Genomic DNA, 19,364 nt, shown 5'->3' with positions numbered 1-19,364 from the left:
ATTGTGTCTCCCCACCACCCAAATTCAAGCATTGACATTTCCTTTGCTCTTATATTAATTAATTTAACAAATATTAATTGAGTTTGTTTTCATATATGCACCTTTCAAATGGCTTGCCCTTTGCTGTACACATAACTAACCATATAATGCAGTTGTCCTTTGAACAACATGGGTTTGAACTGCATGGGTCCACTTACATGCATCTTTTTTTCAATAAATACAGTACAGAACTGCAAATGTTTTCTCTTCCTAAGATTCTCTTAATAACATTTTCTTTTCTCTAGCTTGTTTTATTGTAAGAATACAGTACAGAATTCTTATGATATATAAAATACGTGTTAATCGACAGTTTACCCGTAAGGCTTCTGGTCAGTGGTAGGCTATTAATAGTTAAGATTTGGGGAGTCAAAAGTTATTTATGGATTTTTGATGGCATAGGGGGGTCAGTGTACCCCTTGCTGTTCAAGGGTCAACTGTATTTTATTTCTAACTTTATAATGTAGGTATCCTCAACTTATGCTATAAGGCAAAATGGCCAATGCAATCAATACAGCATTATAGGAGAATGCCAGATTTACTTATTTTCTCCAAATTTGGAAGATCTCTCACAAACATGCTGACCCAGCAGCTCCCAGTCCCAGATCATCTGGGGGGCCTGGAGTGAGGAGGATGGGGGAAAGGATTCCTCAAATGCTAAGATACCAGGGGAATAGATTACAACCTGCTCAGGAGCATCAGGTCTCATTACAACTGATGAAAAATGATTTTTTATCATTATCTAACCAAATAAGTAGCCATTAGCTAAGCTGAACAGATTTTTTGACTTGAAATATTTCTCTAAAATGTATGTGTTGGAGAGAAAGTCTATGTATCTGAACAGAGTAAAAAAAAAATGCACTTCAAAATTTTAATTAATAAGTATCCCATCTCCCACTTTGCCTTTCTAGCTTCAGTCAGCAGATTTCAGACTCACTTTCCCTCTAATCCTGTTCCCCACACTCCACACTTTGCTCTTCTGTCCCAGTCTCAATCCTCAGGTCCACTTATTCTGATATCTCAATCTTGCATGCTTTATCTAGACAAATGCTCTTTTGCTCTTTTGATTGATGGGCAAATGAGGGAATGAATAGATGAGAGAAATAGAAATAGATGAAAAGACCATTTTATCTTATTCCAGTTTCTCAGTAGCTCCCTGATCCATTCTAGCTCTGGCTTACCCCTTGCTTTTTTTTCTCTCCTAACCCTCTTAATTCCCCACCCCAGACCTCAGAGTGTGCCCTGGTCCTTCAGGAACCCATGCGACTTTGGCAAGAAGGAACACCGTAAGCTATGAATTCTTGGTAAACTATCTCAACAAAATTAATTTTTACCTGTAAGTTAGAATCATAAGTGACATTAGGAGAAATTTGACTTGGGAGACCATTGTGTTTCACAATAACATTGGTAGGTTCCTGGGTCCCAAGAATTTTAATCTCTTTAAATACTAAATTATTGGGGTCTTTGTAAGTTGACTGCAAAATCTTCACATCCAAGTAGTTCTGCAAAACAATTAAACACAAAGGTCTGCTGATTGGTTGTCAAGTCACTCAAATATTCTATCCTAGACCAGATACCCAAAACTGCTTTGAATGCCTCTTAGCTGTCTCTACTAACATGTGCTCAAGGAGTACCAACTTTTTTAATACTCTCCTGAGTGAAAAAGAGAGAAACACACACAGAGCAATTTTTTTAAACTGCATTTTAAAACACTGGCTACTTTGATTTAACTATATCATTGCCTCTTTTTACTAACATGGATGATTCAATTATTGGGAGTTAAGTTATAAACTGAAATGTGCCCAAGTAAGCACTGGTGATCTTTGGAAGTGCTGAATAACTATACTGTACACCTGAAACTAATATAACACTGCATGTTAATTAACTGGAATTAAAATAAAAACAAATAATAATAAAAAATAAAGTTCTTTTATCTTCAAAAAAAGGAAATGTGCTCATCTACAGTCATAAAGGCATATGAAGCTATAAATGTAATTACACACATATACAAACACACATGAGCTAATTGTCAGAGAAAAGCCCACACCTAAGATTCATAAAAATGTGCTACTTACTTGGGTGGCAGAAAACTCACAAAAGAGATAAACTTGATTGGCCACAGTATCTGAAAGTGTGAGAAAGGTGAGTCAGCCTCTGGCCTGCCCACCACAGAACAGATCACCACTTGGCTATAATGAAAGCTCCATCTTGAGAATGACAAGATTGTAGACAGAGTCTCCAAGGCCAGTCCACTCTTTTCCCTTTTCCTTCCTACCTTACCCTTGAAAAGATTCCCTTCCAAGTGCTTCCAAGGCACATGCCTCAAGTGAATCTATCTCCTAAGCTTGAGCCACAAGAGTTGTTAGTATATTGGAGCCAGGAAAATGTGCGAAGAAGCATGGCTGGATGTAGGCACACAAGAACACACTCTCACTCTGCCTCGCTGCCATGCTATGTGTTTCCTATCATCGACTTTTGTATTTTAGGCGAAGAGATCTACGGTGAATGGCAGGAACAGTCTTGAAAACATCTCTTTCAGATGCCTGTTGACAACAAAATGAGAGCCTGTCTATATTGCTTGTCTGATGGGAGCATTCTAAGAGGTAGAAACATGTTTTCCTTCCATCTGTGGTCCATCTACCACAAGCTGTGAACAGTGCAACCCAAACGAAAATTCTCTTGAGTGATTAGCCCTGCTGTGCCTGGTGAGATTTCTCCCCTGGCTGAATGACCAGTGGAAGTAACTCACAGACGCAGGCTGTCATAACAGTGCTCACCTTTAGTTTCCCCATCATCCCAGAAAAGTTCGCCTTTTGCTTCTTTGTTATCATCTAGGGCAATGATAAGACCAAGAGGGTTCCGGCGGCTGTGGGAAACAAGGTTTAGGAAGGAAACAAACACTTAAGACTCAAAGAACTTTGCCAAATGAGCTAGGAATGTTGCCATCAGATTTCTCTCCTTTTTTTTTTTTTTTTTTTTTTTTTTTTTTTGCACCAACCAAAACCGGTTTAAGAGAGAAAGAGCACACAAGCGGGAGGGGCAGAGGGAGAGAGATTGGGAGAATGCCAAGCAGACTCCTTGCTGAACACTGGCCCCCAACACGGGGCTCAACCCCACAAGCCTGAGGTCATGACCTGAGCCTAAACCAAGAGTTGGACGCTTAACCAACTACACCACCCAGGCGCCCCTGCCATCAGATTTCAAATGGGAAAGGTTACTAGCAGCAGATGGCTCGACTTTCCTCCAGGCACAAAAGCAAAATCAACAGGCTCATCTTTCTCTAGAATCAGTAACGTCACAGGAGACAGAAATACTGCGAACATTAGCAATAAACATCTACATAGGAAACAAGAATTTAAGTACCAGAATCATTGTAATTGCTACTATAAAAGTTGCTGAAGCAACTATTATTCAGAATACAGACAATTAGAAGAGAAAGACATTCTAGACAATAATTGGTTCAGCCTAATTTTAGAGTTTGTGCAGGGGAAGCCTTAACCATGGTTGGAGGGATATATTTTTTTTCCTGCCAAAGAAAGTGACTCCATTTTGACTCAGAAAGCAATAAAATACAATAAAGTCCATCTATTTAATGGCAACTTTCCTAATTTGATTATTTATTATTAGTTCATTTGGAGAGGAAAATAAAACACTATAGTTTTCTGCTTTATAACTTAAAATATGAAACACAAAACACAACTCAAAAAGGTGGTAAAGTAGATGGGCATAGAGAAAGAGAGAAAGAGCCATTTCACATGGAATCCCGCCTGGTGTCACTGCTCCCCGGACTCCCTCCTGGTTTCCTGCTCCCGTTGGTCTGTCACTGACCTCACACTTTCTGCTCAGCCCTCCATTGTGCCCTATGCAAGGCAGGTTCCATTATCAATCAAATCACCTGCTTTCACTTAATACACATGTATTAAGTAGCTCTTGTTTGTTAACAAGTCTAAGAGATACAAAGACAAATAGATCACAACTCTATCAATGACCTTAAATATTATAAGAAGGATTAAACATATTCACTGCATAATCAAGGCAGAAAGTAGGGTGACACAAAAGTTGAAAGACTTATAGGAGTCCAGAATGGCACTTCCAGCAGTGTGGCTGACTAAATATTCTGGGGGACACCAGGCACCCTGAAAGACCCACCCAACACATGATCCTTAAAGGTTGCTTAAGATGACCTCAAGTTGACAGCAGTCCTGATTTGCAACTGAAGAAAAAGGCAAATCCTCTCTGGAGGAATAAGACCCATGTTTGGATCCTTAAGATCACTACATTTGAAAAACAAAAACATTACTATTTAAATATGCAAGGTAATAAGCCAGCATGAGAGAAAGTTGGCAAAAACAATGAACGATAATTTGGATTCTCCAAAGGATTTTACATATAGAATTTTCAGATACAAGGTATAAAGTAACTATGATTGAAATACTTAAAAATATTAAGAAGGAAAGAAAAAAAATCAGCTAAGGCACAAAATAATATTTAACAGTATACTAAAAAGTATTAAAAGAAAGTTTGGAGTGGCATTACTCCCTCTGCTGGAAGGACTGAGGAAGCTTTCTTGCAGATGAAATTTTTAATTTGGAAAGTCATTAAGAATGTACCAGGCAAAGCATGTTGGAGAGGCTAATAAGTACAGAAGCCCAAATGCAGTCGAATAGATGGGTATGTCTGGGAACAGCAAGCTTTGGGGCATGGCTGGTCTGTAGGTGTGCATTCAGGTGTCTCAGGAGGCACAGTTTTTAACTTGCAACCAGACTGTGATTGGCCTGGAAACCATACTCATGAAAGAATTTGGACTTGGCGCAGGGGAGCAACAAGAAAAAAAATCTTCATTTTGGAAAGATAATTTTGGTATCAGTATGCAGAACATCCTGAAGTTGAACAATTAGATACAAAGAAACCATTTGGTGTTAGATGAAGAAGTGTTCTGCCTCGTTATCATAAAAAGTCTGTAATATGAAAAATTAAGGTAGTAAGGAAAGTTCAAAAGAAAAGAAAGATTTCTAACCTCCAAAGAACTCCCAGTCTATTAAAAACAAATAAGACTTTTAGCGACATATATAAATATATATGTCTTTAGTACAGATGGAGTCTAGAATTTCAGAATCAAAGAGTCATAAAGGAGAAATCAGTGATATGAGGGAGATTTGAAGTGAACAAGTAATTTTTGTACCCTGTTCTGCATCACAAGAAATAAATGGCTCACTGGGAGGAAAGGAATGGGAAATTGAGATTATAGGGTAATGGAAAGTGGACTCCCTCTCCCTAGAAATGAGAATGAATGAGTCAAGAGCATAGCACAATGGGTGGATGATCTGGCCAAGCAGGTAGGGTGATCAACAGACCCCATTTACCTGGAACTGAGACGTTTCCCAAGACACGAAACTGTCGGTGCTAAAACTGAAACAGTCCTGGGAAAACGAGGAAGGATGAGGACCCCAGCAGCCAGTGTGTTTTGAGGAGAAATGCAGGAGATTTAAGGAAGGACAGGGACTAAGTTATTTAAAAATCCATCTTGTAAATCACAACTTCCTCAGAAGAGGCTGAGAGAAATACAAGGGACAGAGTTTGACGGACACGCACACCCCAGTCCCCTTCCTCCCACACACCACGGAAAGCTTCAGCATCTTCTGCATGGGCAACAGATGGGAACGGAAATGACCAGCTTTGTCAGTAGCCTCCCCCTTGAAGGAAACTCCCAGCATACTCTACCTGGCCACTGTGGTGGTGGCTGGCTGTTGTGTGGGGAAGATGTGGCCTCCGCGAAGGTGAAGTCCGATTTTGTCTCCAGGAAGTTCCATCTCCACCCTTTGCTTCCTCCATCTCACTCGGGCCCCCTGATGCAAGCACACACGTCAAGCACCTTGGCAGGATGGCACATTCGCGCCCCCCTCTTACCCACGGGCTGAGTTATCTACAGCTATCCTTTTTCCACCCAGATGACTTAGTGTCTAGTCAGGCAATCAAATGAGAGGAAGGAAACAAATTAAGAACAACAGGTTCTGCCATTACTTGGGAGTTTGGGGGAGCGTTTACGCCATGCCGAGGCTATCTGACATATATTAGATGAACTGATAGTTTTAAACAAGTTAGCTGACTCCTGACCAATATTTGGTCCCTCCATTGGACCCTCCAATATTTGCCCTTATCCTACGTTGAATAAAGTATATAAAAGTGTTTTTTTCAGATCTCTTCATGACTGACATGAAGTGACTTAGGCACATTTTATCAACTGTGCTATGAAATGACAGAAAACAGCACAGAAACACTCCTTTGGATGTGGATAGATGTTCCTCTCTCCAGGGAGGCATCTTGTCTATGCAGCTGTGGTCTTGAGGAGTTTAAGAAAAGTCAAAGCTACTTACAGTCTCGTAATCGTACCAGACGGCATCGGGCATATACGCCATCACTTTCTCTGCGCCCTGAAATTAAAACAAAATATTGTTCTTCATGGCCCAGCCTCTGAAGGGGATAAAATGGATTTCTTAGCATTCCCAAAGGAGCTTCTTAACCATATACTGAGAGAGCATAAGTGGCCTTTCTTTTCTCTGTCATCAAATTGTGACTTTCTTCTAATAGGAATAATAGAAGCAATAACTTGGCAACCCAAAGGGAAATGCCAGTGGAAGCACATTAGGATTAATAATAATCTTGAAATACATGTTGTGGTAAAAGTTCCAGCTTTACATGAACTCCTGTAATCCTCCCAACTGTCCCCAGTGGCAGGTACTCTCATGATCTCACCTTTCCAGCTGAGGAACTCGCCCCAGGCCACACGGTACTAAGAGGCAGAGACAGCAATCAGACCCTGATTCCATCCATCCTTAGAGACACTGCCAGCCCCCTGCTCCATTCTGCCTCTACCTCAAGGAGCAAGAAGGATCTGCTAGGAGACTCTGATGACGAACAGGACCATTCCCAAACCCAGAACCACCAATAGTTGCTTCTACACTGATTGGGAACTTGGTCAAGAAAAAAAGACTCCTAAGTCACCCATCTCCAACTTCCCCAAACCTCAGCACACTGTCTTCAAGGCCATCTCAGCCATGGAGGCTGGACTCGGGCTTGGAATAAAGAGAAGATAAATGGTTCCAGGAAGAGAAGAGTTTGGAGGGTAGCAGGAACAGAAGCAGAGACCATCCGCGTGCCTTGGTGGGACACTTACCTCATCCAGAACCGGAGTGATGAGGAGGCCGGGGCCCCATAAAAACTGTTGGTGCACATCCCACGTACTGCTGTCCCCATAGAACCTGGAGATCAGAGACGTTCACTGTGATCCGGGCCAATGCTTCCTGACAACTCTCCCCTCAACTGTCCAAAACATGCAGACCGCCTGCCTGTGGTAACCCCCCAAATTATTCTGGGACACCTACTCAAGCCCAGCAGATGGGTCCACTTTCCCCAACCCATGCACTCTCATTTTCTTTCCCTGGTTGGACACAGGTGCCTATTCCAGGATATACGCTAGGCAGGGTCCAGATTGTAAGTCTGTTCACCATATGCCCCTTTAAATAAAATAAATAAAACAAGGAATACATCTTAAAACTTCAGCTGACTATCAAGAAGGAGCTGGATGCGATCATGACAAATAGCAGATAATTTAAAATTCTACTCTTTTCTCTTTTAGGGTATCTGCCTTTTAACAGGGAATTCCAGGAGATGGTAAGAATGGACTCCAAATAATGAATGTATAATAATAATAATAATAATAATAATAACGATAATAGCAGATACGTGCCTGAGAGCCTAGAATGTCAGATACCTAAGGGGGTTCACTGCATTTTGACATGGAAAACCTCTTAAGTGGCCTTTTTCAGGGTTAAGTTGGAGATGCTCATTGGCTGGCAGTAAAAATTCTGGGACTCTAGAAATCCTCTAATATTCTTATTCATCTGTAAATAACGAGTTCATCCTCGGGCTTGAACATAGTGCATCACAGAAGACACCATCCTGATCAAGCTATCAAATCCTTTAAACTAAGAATCAAGAAACAACGGATGAAAGAACTTAAATGATTTGTCTAAGACAGAAAGTTAGCTGGTGGCAGAACAAAGACCCCAAAGTCCCATGATTTTAGTCTTCTTCTATCCCCAAAAGAGAACAGGCTATACCACTTAAATATACCTCTAGAACACTATGGAGGCAGCAGTGGCCTTGCAAATACCAACTGAGTATCCCAGTTAAAAAAACATATAGATATCTGAATAACCACTTGAAGTGTCTCAATGTTCACTCTGATATTTGATGAAACAGTCCATGTCGCCAGTCACGTTCACAAAACCCTCTGGATGCGGTGAACTTACTCATGCAGAAGGGGCCTGGCCACTGTGTCCCCCCGGCTGTGGGCGCGGTAGAAGAGGGTGTAGAGGTAGGGTAATAGGGTGTAGCGGATGGTAAGGTAGTGCCTGGAGGAGTTCAACAGCAGAGAGTCAGCTCCAAAGGAGGCAGGATCCTGGGCCTGGGAGGAATAAGAGATTGCCACTGTGATCCGGCTATGAATGACAGAAGCATCTGGAGAACTCCAGACCCCATTCATCAGAACCGAGAGTTTCCTTCCTCAAAGACCTGAGGCCTAGGGTATAAACTCGGCCTCTGAGCAATACAGGTGGGCAGAGGGAGATCGCTTCACCAAGTAAATGTCATTCACCACTGGCAACTCATCCAGCCTCATTCACGCTAAGGACTGCTCTCTCAGGAGACTCCCATTTCAATCATTTTGAAGTACTTCCTCATCTGATTCTCACTACAAAATGAGCAATGTAGACAGAGTGTACAGACGTTTGATGAAAACCTTCACAGACTCTCCATCTCCTTGACCGCAGCAGTACCAAGAGCAGACTCTGTGACAGCAGAGCATTTTAATGGCATGTCAGAGGCCCTGGTTAATTGCAAATTAGCCTAAGTGAAGCGCCAGGTAGGAGGTTGGCTCGCTAGATGTCTTGGCGAGGATGCAGACGGATCCCGCTCTAATGTACGCCAAATTTGTTTTGATCATGTCTCCTGGGAGACTTACCTTGTAGCCTTGGCCATTGTGATTCCTGGAGAATGGATAAAATGCCCCCAGCTGCATCCACCGCCTACAGAGCTCCTCGGGGGCATCCAGTGCAAAGCCACATATGTCAGCACCCACCTGGAAGGACACACAGACAGAACGTATACCTCAATTCCATCCCGCCCCCTTTGCTTTCCATCAGGGACTTCCCAATTGCACTTTACCAAGTTTTACTGAGAAGGCTTATAGAGTGTGATCAGAATTGGGTCACATCACATGTTCACTCTTTTTTTTTTTTTAAGGGAGGGGCAGAGGGAGAGGGAGAGAGAATCTTAACCCAGGCTCCATGCCCAGCACACAACCTGACGTGGGGCTCCATCTCACAAACCTGAGATGATGACCTGAGCCGAAATCAAGAGTCAGATGCTTAACCAACTGAGCCATCTAGGCACCTCTCATGTCCACTCTTTACTGTCAGATGACTATGAGTAAGTTACTTTATCCTTCTGTGCCTCAGTTTCCTCATTTTGTTAAAGTGGGCATTAATTAGCTACACAGGGTTTTAGTAAATGACATAATGGAAATAAAACACTTGACATACAATAGCTTTTGTTTTTTAAAGATTTATTATTTATTTGAGTGAGACAGAGAGAGAGGTGGGGGGCGGGCAGAGGGAGAGGGAGAGAGAATCCCAAGCAGACTCCCTGCTGAGCATGGAGCCTGATGTGGGGTTCCATCCCACTACCCGAAGACCACGACCTGAGCTGAAACTAGGAGTCAAACACCCAACCAGCTGTGCCACCCAGGTGCCCTGACATACAACAGCTTTTTGACGGGTAGAACTAAAATTACTTCCAATATTATTTTGACCACCACTGACCAATCAGAATTAACTTTCCAAAGCCTAAATCTGATTCCATCAGTCATGTATTCAAACATCTCCAGGGTCTCCTCACAGCTTAGCTAGCAGCTCCTCAAAACCTGGTTCCAACCCACCTGTCCAGCATCACTTTCCACTCAAGTCCTACAAACCAATCCTTATAAACATATCAAATTCTCCCCCTTACTGCTTTACCTGTTTATTTCTCAATCTTAAAATGACTTCTCCATTGGTCTGATAAAATAAGTCCACTTTCCAAGGGTAAACTCAAGGGCAACCTATTCCGTGAAGTTTCTCCTGACTCCTTGCCCTGACTCCCTGTGTTCCTTGTAATCTTGTCAGAATTAAAAAGTCTCTTTCTCAGGATTTCCCTCAACATTTAATTTGTATATCCCCACTTGTCATAATTATTTGTTTATATATTTCATATATAAGGGGACAGAGAAGGTGTTTCTGTACTATATTTATGCTTTTCTCTCCCCTCATCATGCATACCTAGCTTAGTACCTCGCACATAGTAACAGCTCCATAAATATATACGCTGAATTTAAGTAAAAGATGTCAAACCCACCTCTAGGCACCTGGCAATGTTATGTTTTGTCATGTAGGTGCTGGATACATAGATGTGTTCAGCTCGTAAAATTCATCAACTATATACTTAAGTATATGTGTACTTTTTTGTGTGTATGTTATACTTTAATAGAAAAAAAATAGTCCAATGATAGCACTTCCAGGTTCCACTTTCTATCTTGGTAAGTCAGCACAGAAAAGAATGTTGTATCAGAGCTATACTGATGTAGATGAAGGCACTGTTCTCAAGACATTAAATCCCTGGGCCAGAAAGGGTAGGAGAGGTGAGCTTCATGCTCTGAGAATTTTCTAGAATGAGGCTTTCTGGGGATTGAGGTAGGGATGTGGACTCACCATTGGGATACCAAAAAGGTTGAATTCCAGCACACCAGGGATAGACCACCGAAGATCATTCCAGGTGGCTGCGTTGTCTCCTAACCAGTGGGCTGCAAACTTGCCAGATCCCGCAAAGGTAGAACGGGTTATAATGAAGCTTCTCTTATTAGGGGACACAGTCTTGACAGCTCTAGAAAGGGAGAGAAACTTAAGGAGTCAATGTGTGATCTCAGCATGTGTCAGCCCCCCAGATACAGTGACAATGCCAAGGATCATTGGCTTTTAACTCCCTCCTAGGAGGGTTAGAGCTGCTGTGGAATCAGATTGCACCATTAAATATGTTTCCATTTTATTTTGTTTTGTTTTAAGGTGTTTTATGTACATCATGAAATCCATAATTTCCAAAATTTTTAAAAGCAGCCTTGAAAAGGCTAGTAACTAGAGGTACACAATCTTTATAGAACGAAGGTGAAATTTAATTTTACATAGATGTATATACATTGATCTTTCACATTGTATGATTTTAAACATACACAAAAAGTGAATTTATGAACAGCCTTTTGGAGCTTAAAATCTTTTTGAGTAGGCATTTTAAATTTATAGATACATGTGTGTACTTTTATAAGTAACTATAAATATATATCATCTATATTTTTTAAAAGATTTATTTATTTATTTTGAGAGAGAGAGAGAGAACTAGTGGGAGGGGTAGAGGGAGAGAGAATCCCAAGCAGACTCTGCACTGAGTGCAGAGCCCGATGCAGGGCTCAATCTCACAACCCTGAGGTCATGACCTGAGTTGAAACCAAGAGTCGGATGCTTAACCGACTGTGCCACCCAGGCGCCCCATCTATATTTTTAAAATTATAAGTCTATATGTCTATTTTAAAACTTTTGCTCAGTAATTTTTAAAACAACTTTTAAGAAGGCTAAACTCACACCATGACTTTGCTAATGAATGAATGTGGTTTTGGTCTGGCTTCCTGCCGTCACTGCTACCGTAAGTACAGTAAATTCTCAGTACGTTTTCCTCACTGTAGAATTTGAGTCTATACACAAGGGTAGACACAGCACAGTAGAAGGATGCTGAGCCAGTATCCAAAACCCTGAGGCACATGAAGTCTATAAGTTACTTTACCCTCCATACTCCATACAGTGTGGCAGAGAGGAAAATACATGGGTTCCGGACTCATGCAAAAATGGTTTAAAATTTGCTTTTACAATGTATTAGCTGTTTGCCCTTGGTCAAGTTACTTCTCTTTATTTCTTCCAGCCTTCCATTCATTCATGTATTCATCCATTCTTTCATTTTATACATTCCACAAATATTTACCGGATTCCTTCTTCCCTATGTGCCAGGTAGTTTCTTCATTCATTCAGTAATAATAAACCTATTTATCTTGCAGAGTTCTTAAAAATTACACACTGGCACCTGGCATCTAACAAAGATCAATAATCTGGTCATGTATGAAGTCCACAGCAACAGTGGTCTTACTCTGCCGTGGCCATTGCCATGGAGTAGCCATACAGATTGTGGACGTCATACTGCCTGCCCCAGTGCTGGACTGCATCCATGCAGAGACTCTTGGAGAACAGGTACCCATCCAGGATTCCTGGGGCAAAGGAGGGAATCGGTCAATGAGAGCCTCAGATGCACATTCCCTGCTCCTGTCCTAGCCTATGGCGGAACCGGAAATGGTAGCACTCTAGGCAGGGTTTCTTGTGGCCATCCTGGAAATGATCACACAGCTTGCTCACTCTCAGAGGGTTTTATGTTGGGAGTAGTTTCTCTGATATATAAATAAACTGTGTTGCCCCATACACACTCTTTCACCCCAGGTGCTCATGTGGCTCAAGGTAGGCACTTGGAAACCAGAGGATCCAGTTAGACTTGACGTTTAATCTGAATTCTGCAAACTTAGCCAAATCATGTGGTCCGAGAATAGAAATAGTGGATGAAAGTGTAAATTAATTGTTTGCCCCTTTTTCCCACTGACCAAAGAGTAAAAAGGCTGCCTCCCCAATCTCTCTCATGCTACTATTCTTTTCTGCTCCCATCGTACCATTCTGACTCCAATCCAAATTACCTTTGCATCTTAACTACTGCGATAGTTTCTTAATGGCTTATTTACTTATGATCTATTGATCTCCGAATTCATACTGCACACTAACACCAGATTAATATTTCCAAAACCATTCGACTATCCTGGTTCCCTTACATTAAAACATAAATAGCTTCCATCACCAAAAGAATGAAGTATGAACTTTCGCCCCCCCCATGCAAATCCCTGGCCCATCTGCCCCAATTTCCTATTTTCTCACCAGAATGGAAGTCTTCATTAGATGCTATCATGTTAGCACCTTGTTCTTTCCTTAATCAAGATAAAATGTATCTGTGAGCCTCTAGCTTTCTTCAAACTACAATAAATGCTGTGAGTCCAGGGCTATACCCTGAGAGATGGTGTTGTTCAAAGTTCAATTGGAGCTCACTAGCATCATATTCACAGACTCTGACTTTAACCTTCAAGGCCATGGGTTCTGGGTTCTGGCTTCTTTTCATCCTACGTTTCCTGTCTGTTCTTCACATTCTTGATATCACTAGACTTTACCGTGATCCGAAGACCAAGCCCAGTTATATGGTCTCTCTCTGGTAAGCCCTGACCTCAGGGGATACACGCTAGGGAGTAATACCAACTAACCACTAGCCTCTGGTCTCTGCACTGAATGTTCTCTGGACCTTCTCCTGGAAATAGCTCAAACTGTCTGTAGAAAGACGAGTGGCCCCGTTTGAATTTATGCCTCATTTAGGAAAGCTTGGAGTGCTTTGATTTTCTTTCCTAATCTTCTGTATATATTACCCACATTTTCCTCTCCCTACGTACATTTATACACAAACTCCCTTGCCCGGTAGTTCATATCTATCCTTATGAATGTAAAATACCAAATATGCATTGCCACTTTAATTATCCACCACCAAGACTTACTAGGAGTGAATGGGGGATAATTTAGATTGCTCGTGGAACATCCTGAAACGGAACCATCAACGAAGTTGGAGATTTCATTCATATCCTATAAGACAAAGGGCAAAACTACTATGAAGGAAAAGAAATATGCCCCCTTATGTTGTACTGATGTTTGTCTCCTTTTTTGTTTTTTTAAGGAATCAGAGAAATGATTCCAGATATTTCTTCTTTAAAGAGGTTCTTATGCACATGGAGGGAAATAGATGTTCCTGTCTTCTCTACCCATTGAAGGTTCCACAGAGAAGGTTCTTAAAATCCCTTCAAAATGCTGTTATGTCTATAACCATGGGAAATAAAAAATTTTCAAAAACATTAGGTGAAAAAAGATCTTGATTTATATGATTCCATATATATCAACTTATACATCCTCTATATATCCAAATATAGCTATGAATGCACATATCTATCTATCTATCTAGATACATACATACACACGTACATACATACGTACATACATACATACAAATACACACATAGAGAGAGTGAGGGCGCGAGCCCATGCCAACAGCTGGGCAGGTGAGGGTTCTAGGAAGATATGTACCAAAATGTTGATGGGGTAGATGTCTTTGGCTGATAACATTTTAGAGGATTTTGCTTTTATCTTTTTAGCTCTCTGTATTGTTCAAATTTTCTACATTTCTCTTAAAAATAGAAAAAAGTTCAACTCTAGAGCTCCCTAAATTTTGCTGAACATCTGCTGCTTTGCATTTGTTTTCATTTGATATCATATGTGACATTTGTCCTTACCACCCCCACAGTTTTGTCATGCACCTGGGGACTTTGGTTCTGATCAATTTGTCCACCATGTCCAAAGGAAAGAACCCTGAACTGGTGATTGAAAAACCGTGTACTTTGTGGCAATGTAAAGCATATATGACCAATTTTTACTTCATTCAGCTTATTCATTTTTAAAAGAAGAGCTGGATTCAGAAAAAAAAAAATTTTTTTCTTATTTTATTTCCAGACCTAATGATCTGATTTAGATTCTAAGCTACGTGTTTCAATAAGATTATTTAACTAGTAAGATAGGGAATATCAGAATTACTGCCCTATGTGCTTTCTTCTCCTCCTCTTTCCACCACGTTCCTTGACTCAATGATATATACACAGTCTGAATATTAGTCACCAAATGTTCAGAGTATTAAGAACTCACAATCCAGATTCCATCAAACTCTACTTGGTTGTGGAAAAGCTCAAATTCCTTTGCCCACCAAACAGCACAATTGGGGTTGGTATAATCAGGAAACACAGTTTTTCCAGGCCAGACCTGCAGGAGAGAAAGAAAAACATTGATCAGAGTCAATTAAATGAATACAGAGCTAGATGGCTGGTGGTCTGGGGATGAGGGGACAGGGGCAAGTGTATCCCCAGCATGTATAAGGCATCTCAAAGTGTCAAGACAACTACATACACGCAAACACACACACACACACACACACACTCTGCCACAGCCCCGCCACCAGCCCTCAGGTCCCCCATTCAGTTACCTCCCCAATGAGTGGAGTCACCCCATCTGAAGCATTCACCCATATCTTCATGCCCGAACCCCTGTCATACGGGCCGTAGGGATTGCTGGGCGAAGAGTTGTTGGAGATGGCTGGATCCTAAGAAGAGGAAAAATACAGTGAAGCACCCAGCTTCAAGCTCGAGGCACAGAAAGGAGACTGGGAATTGGGGGGTGAAGGAGAGGGAGGTGGCTATAAAGACAAGGAAGAGCAAGCACCCGATGATCGGGGGGGTGGGGGAGGAGGATGGCACATACCACAATGATGACCAATTTCTGACTGTTATTGTGTAACTCCTTAACAAACTCAGGGAAACCTTTAAAATTGACTGGATCATAAGTGAAGTCCTTCCTCTCATCCATATAATCAATATCGGCATGCTGAACATCCTGAAAGCATACACAAACTCCACAATTTAGGGCTCCAGAATTTCCCTGTTCAAAAGACTCAGTCAAATCATCACTATTATTATCCACCATACACACTGGCTCCGTGCTGGGCTTGAAATGGAGTTCTTGATCAGTCTCTGGCAACTAAGTGCTCCTTTGCCAATAGTAATTTCAAAAACAGAGGACCAATTGTGTCCCTAAGGCCTGACCCCCACCCCTGGAATCAGGTTAACTACATCACCCGGCCTTGTCACCTGGCCCCCTCTGGCACTCAAAACCAATCTAACAAACAAACCACGACAATCAAAACAAATCACTAAGGCTATCAAAAACATATCTGTACCTAAATCCTACCCCATCCACAAACTGAAAGGGAGAAGAGATTGTCCCACGTCTCCCTCATTTTACTGCCCCACATTTTGTTTTGTTGCTTCTCTTCTTTTTTTTTTTAATTTTTCACTTTTTTATTTTATTTTATTATGTTATGTTAATCACCATACATTATGTCGTTAATTTGGGGTTTTTTTTATTATGTTATGTTAATCACCATACAGTACATCATTAGTTTTTGATGTAGTATTCCATGATTCATTGTTTGCATATAACACCCAGTGCTCCATTCAGTACATGCCCTCTTTAATACCCATCACCAGGCTAACCCATCCTCCCACACACCTCCTCTCTAGAACCCTGGTTTGTTTCTCAGAGTTGTTGCTTCTCTTCTAACTCAAGTTTTATTTGGCACTTATTTTTTCCTAATTCTACCTATATGAAAATAGTAGTGCCCAAAATGAAATTGACTCTTGCCCTAGGACCTATGTGTCTGCCTCTAAGGGAAAGGGGTAGGGAAGAGAAGAGGATTATTCCAGAGACTACTGGGCTTTTTCCTTTGCACCTCTTGAAAAACCTCACTCTCCATGATTGAACAGACAAATTCAAATTTAGCCATTCAAAATATTAAAATATTCTATTATTATATTTTTGCTCACTTAAACTAGGGAAAGAAATGTTTTGAGAACTCAAGTAAAAACACATTATATAAATGTAGTCAATACAGTAAGCATAAGAAAATTTTACTAAGAAAATGTTATAAGAAAAACAAAGACAAACAGATCATCTCTGAACCCCAAAATGGTGGTCTCTAAGTATCATTTCTTATTAAAAAGAACTAGTTCCTTAAAGGAATGGCCAGCACAGCAAAAAAGTCTAGCATTCTGAATATATAAAAATCTTTTTATTGTATATATTAAAAAAATAACTCAGGGGGAGAAATTATAAACAGTTGTTCCTATTCCCCAAGAAAATTCCTTTATTTCAGGAGGAGGTTTAAAGCCTTACTTACATAAGGGAGCCCTGCCGCACGGTTTCTCTCCACGACTTCCTTCATGCTATCTAGTGTTCCATAATCATAACGACTGAGATGAAATCCAAGTGCCCAGTATGAGGGAAGGGTTGGCCGTCCAATGAGCTGAAAAAAGTATGCAAAATGAAAGTTAGCAAATACTCGATTTTTAACAAAGCTTTGTAAGCATTGGTTTGCGGGCACAAGACAACTCCAATTTCCAACACACCATGTCATGAATGTTGGAATGTTAGTCTATTTTCCTAGCCCCTTTATAAATCATTGAGGGTGGGATCAATTTGTTGTAGCAGATTTATAATAGCTGCTTACAATAGCACATTTTTTATTATTATGTTATGTTAATTACCACACATTACATCATTAGTTTTTGATGTAGTGTTCCATGATTCATTGTTTGCGTATAACACCAGTGCTCCATGCAGTACGTGACTTTTAATACCCACCACCAGGCTAACCCATCCCCCCACCCCCCTCCCCTCTAGAACCCTCAGTTTGTTTCTCAGAGTCCATAGTCCCTCATGGTTCGTCTCCCCCTCCGATTTCCCCCCCTTCATTCTTCCCTTCCTGCTATCTTTTTCTTTTTTTTTTTTTTTTTAACATATAATGTATTATTTGTTTCAGAGGTACAGGTCTGTGATTCAACAGTCTTACACAATTCACAGCGCTCACCATAGCACATACCCTCCCCAATGACTATCACCCAGGCACCCCATCCCTCCGACCCCCCACGACTCCACCAACCCTCAGTTTGTTTCCTGAGATTAAGAGTTCCTCATATCAGTGAGGTCATATGATACATGTCTTTCTCTGATTGACTTATTTCGCTCAGCATAATACCCTCCAGTTCCATCACATTTTTGTGCCTTGCATCTGCATCTTAAATTTACTTTTCTTTGTGCTATTTAGGATTTATTTCCTCAGTCATAATCACGATATCATAAGTTTACCTCTAGATACTCTCGAACAACTTGCTCTGGAGTGTTTCCCAAAAACACATAGAAGTCGAGAATGCCCCCGATGGTGCGGTAAGTGACAGCTGGGGCGGGCTGGAAGGCAACCTCTTGCAAGATTTAAAAGTGGAAAAATAAAATAAAATAAAAATTAGAATTTACTCTAGAGTAATGACTACAAGGTTCTAGACCAAAGGATCGCCAATCATCTGAATATTAAGAAAGTGGATCTAACACCTCAAATTCTGTATACAAAGGGTCACATTCTGATGATCACGACATGTGAGAGGCAAAGCATTTGTTCTGTGACCGATTTTGATCACTGGTGCCTGGAGCATCTTCGCTCCCATGTCAGGACTCAGGCTTTCATGAAAAGGCAATCAGTTTCACGAAGGGGTCCAGACAAAGCCACTGTAGCACAGAAGTTATTTTAAGCTGAAGACATTTGAGTTTCTGAAATCCCTTCTCAACAAAAAGCAGGGCTTCCCAAAAGAACTCAGTTGTCATAAAGTCCCACCCCCGGAGCAAATCGAATCTTCTCCGAGACAATACATCGGCACCACCCCCAAACATTGTCACAAGAATATCTTATCCCCCAACTGTTCTCCTAAGGGCTCATTTATCTTTCCCAATGTTTCCCATGGGATCCCTTTCTCTCCCTCCCATTTGCGTATCAGGGTGGAATATAAGCCCCAAATTCTAACCACCCCTCTGAGAAGTTACTCTTCGCTGAGCACTCCTCTGTGTATCAATGCTGCACATGTAAATAACCTGTCTTTTCTCTTGCTAACCTATCTCTTGTCAGTTTGACTCACAGGGCCCCAAATACTGGACTGGTGAGGGCAGAGGAAAAGTGTTTCTTCTCTGACCATCACAACTACAGAACTCGTTGCTCCCACCTCACAGCCCATCATCATTGCAGGAATGTAACCCAATTAGACGCACTGAGGTACCAGCCTCAGTGAATCTCACATCAAGCAAAAGCCAAGCTAAAAAAAGTAAGAGATTATATTATAAACTCCATATGCCTCTAAGCCCCAGTCACAGTTCTCAGAGGTGAAGTCTCCCCATAGCCTTGGTTTGCATTTAGGAATAAAAGGTTTCAAGATCTACTGAAATGTACTCTTCGGTCATAAGAACAACTCACACAGAGTATCTAGGATCTTGGGACCTTTCTCTTTAAGCCTGATTCAACTTTTTTTCTGGTTCCTTCCAACACCCTGAAACTATGCAATCCTTGTACTATGTCAGTCAATTCTTAGACTATTAGGTATCTTAGAAGTATTTCAGGTCACCTAGAGTGAATCTCAA

The 19,364-nt window shown here is 41.2% G+C and overlaps 1 protein-coding gene across 1 annotated transcript in view; it reads right to left on the bottom strand.

Moving 5' to 3' along the window:
• MGAM (maltase-glucoamylase) overlaps positions 1 to 19,364 on the bottom strand; it is an 84,686-nt gene that overhangs the window by 37,849 nt on the left and 27,473 nt on the right. Inside the window, exons 9-24 of the mRNA XM_036086589.2 lie at positions 18,051 to 18,163; positions 17,083 to 17,208; positions 15,609 to 15,740; positions 15,334 to 15,450; positions 15,000 to 15,113; positions 13,808 to 13,892; positions 12,319 to 12,436; positions 10,842 to 11,013; positions 9,059 to 9,175; positions 8,349 to 8,503; positions 7,211 to 7,295; positions 6,411 to 6,467; positions 5,758 to 5,882; positions 2,814 to 2,902; positions 2,112 to 2,161; positions 1,371 to 1,538 (exon numbers count right to left, since the gene is read on the bottom strand). Coding sequence (XP_035942482.2) covers positions 1,371 to 1,538; positions 2,112 to 2,161; positions 2,814 to 2,902; positions 5,758 to 5,882; positions 6,411 to 6,467; positions 7,211 to 7,295; positions 8,349 to 8,503; positions 9,059 to 9,175; positions 10,842 to 11,013; positions 12,319 to 12,436; positions 13,808 to 13,892; positions 15,000 to 15,113; positions 15,334 to 15,450; positions 15,609 to 15,740; positions 17,083 to 17,208; positions 18,051 to 18,163 — 1,823 coding nt within the window. The remainder of the gene's footprint in view (positions 1 to 1,370; positions 1,539 to 2,111; positions 2,162 to 2,813; positions 2,903 to 5,757; positions 5,883 to 6,410; positions 6,468 to 7,210; positions 7,296 to 8,348; positions 8,504 to 9,058; positions 9,176 to 10,841; positions 11,014 to 12,318; positions 12,437 to 13,807; positions 13,893 to 14,999; positions 15,114 to 15,333; positions 15,451 to 15,608; positions 15,741 to 17,082; positions 17,209 to 18,050; positions 18,164 to 19,364) is intronic.

The sequence above is a fragment of the Halichoerus grypus genome, chromosome 12, assembly GCF_964656455.1.
Source record: "Halichoerus grypus chromosome 12, mHalGry1.hap1.1, whole genome shotgun sequence".
Classification (NCBI taxonomy): domain Eukaryota; kingdom Metazoa; phylum Chordata; class Mammalia; order Carnivora; family Phocidae; genus Halichoerus; species Halichoerus grypus.
The sequence above is the reverse complement of the archived record's forward strand: the minus strand, read 5'-3'. Positions and strand labels throughout refer to the sequence as shown.